Below are 1,355 nucleotides of genomic sequence, written 5' to 3'. Positions count from 1 at the left end.
TCCCAGAGCTTCGCAACACTGTTTCCTATGTCTCTTTGTTCTATTTCACCGATATCAGATTCTACCTTGAGAGAAAACAGGTCTTTTTCTATCGCGGTCTTGTGTTTTTTTGAAGTCAGTACGTGATGCGTGTTTTTGTCAAGAAGTACGGGTTGAAGATTGAGAATGTCTTGTCGAGTGGTGAAGGGAACGGTGGCGTGGTGCCATAATGTGAGTTGAGAATCCATGGGATTTTGCGGTAATTTCGGGCGAATCATCAACCCAATGGTTTTCTGATTCATGTTATAGTCGACTTGGAGCTTTACTGGTACTTGCAGAAGTTGATTGTCGTCGATACCAGCCATGTAATTCTGATGCTCGAAAGGTGCTACAAAACCAAACCGCCTCTGTATCCTATTGCCAAGTAGGACTTTAATAGTGCCTTCTTTTACGTTGTTGGCAGATTCCTGTGTTTTCGACTCAAGTTGAAGTTTTATAAGTGTTGGCGACTCCAAGGAATAAACGAACGGTAGGCCGTTTGTTTCTATCGGAAAGCTCACTGTTGATTCATAATTGTTGAATACAGTTGATTCCAATTTCTGGTTTTTCTTCCAGAAATCTTGCACTGTAATTCAATAATAGTTATAATTAATATCTTTAAAAGTAATATAATTTTAATAAAGTACAATTCAGAATACTCACGTTTGGAATAGCTGGGAACTGAATTACTCTCGAAGGGATAGAATATCAAATTGTACATCGTGTCAAGGTAAACGTTTCCTTCCAACTTGTTCAGGTATTCGGGCTTGATCTTAAGTGCTTGCGCAAGCTTCTCAACGCGCGATTTTTGCGGCGCTTCTTCTCTCCCGTTTCCTTCCTCCGAGTGCCAAAGTTTACCGACTAACTGCTGGATGTTCGATATTGTGTATCCTGTTCCCAGGGTAGGCTGCTGCACGAAATCGAAGATGGTATTCACACCAAAGTGTACAAGTGCAGGTAGTGGGCTATTGTCACTGCTGACGGTTCGCAGATAAAATCCCTTAACGATCCAGTTTTCAATGTCCTTATAGTAGCTTCGTGACATCGAGTTAGCACTCATCTTGGGATTCAATAGATGTGTGACAAGGCGCGCCTTGCTAGCGATGTTATGCAATTCCGATCGTTTCGTATTAGCGAGGCTCTGTAGCGTAGTCTTTACGGCAGAGTTCACTTGTTCGTTCTTATCGTAATGAGTGTATTTCGCTACGCGTTGCAATGTAATCAGAGGTGGATTGGTCAGGATAAATAGCTGTACCGCTATGCAACGTATTTTGTGATCCTCGAGCTCGTTCACGTAGAGCTTGTAGAAAATGGGCCCAACTAATTTCGGTTGGGTT

The 1,355-nt window shown here is 42.2% G+C and overlaps 1 protein-coding gene across 1 annotated transcript; it reads right to left on the bottom strand.

Moving 5' to 3' along the window:
- Nucleotides 1-5: 5 nt before the first annotated feature.
- On the bottom strand, nucleotides 6-1,351 carry LOC112454809 (vitellogenin-3-like; the record flags this gene model as incomplete). The annotated part of the gene is made up of 2 exons (XM_025016402.1): nucleotides 6-604; nucleotides 682-1,351. Coding segments are annotated over 2 exons (1,269 nt in total), but the record flags the coding sequence as incomplete, so codon positions are not given.
- Nucleotides 1,352-1,355: the final 4 nt, after the last annotated feature.

This window comes from Temnothorax curvispinosus, unplaced genomic scaffold, assembly GCF_003070985.1.
Source record: "Temnothorax curvispinosus isolate PA1 unplaced genomic scaffold, ASM307098v1 QBEX01005372.1, whole genome shotgun sequence".
NCBI lineage: Eukaryota > Metazoa > Arthropoda > Insecta > Hymenoptera > Formicidae > Temnothorax > Temnothorax curvispinosus.
The sequence above is the reverse complement of the archived record's forward strand: the minus strand, read 5'-3'. Positions and strand labels throughout refer to the sequence as shown.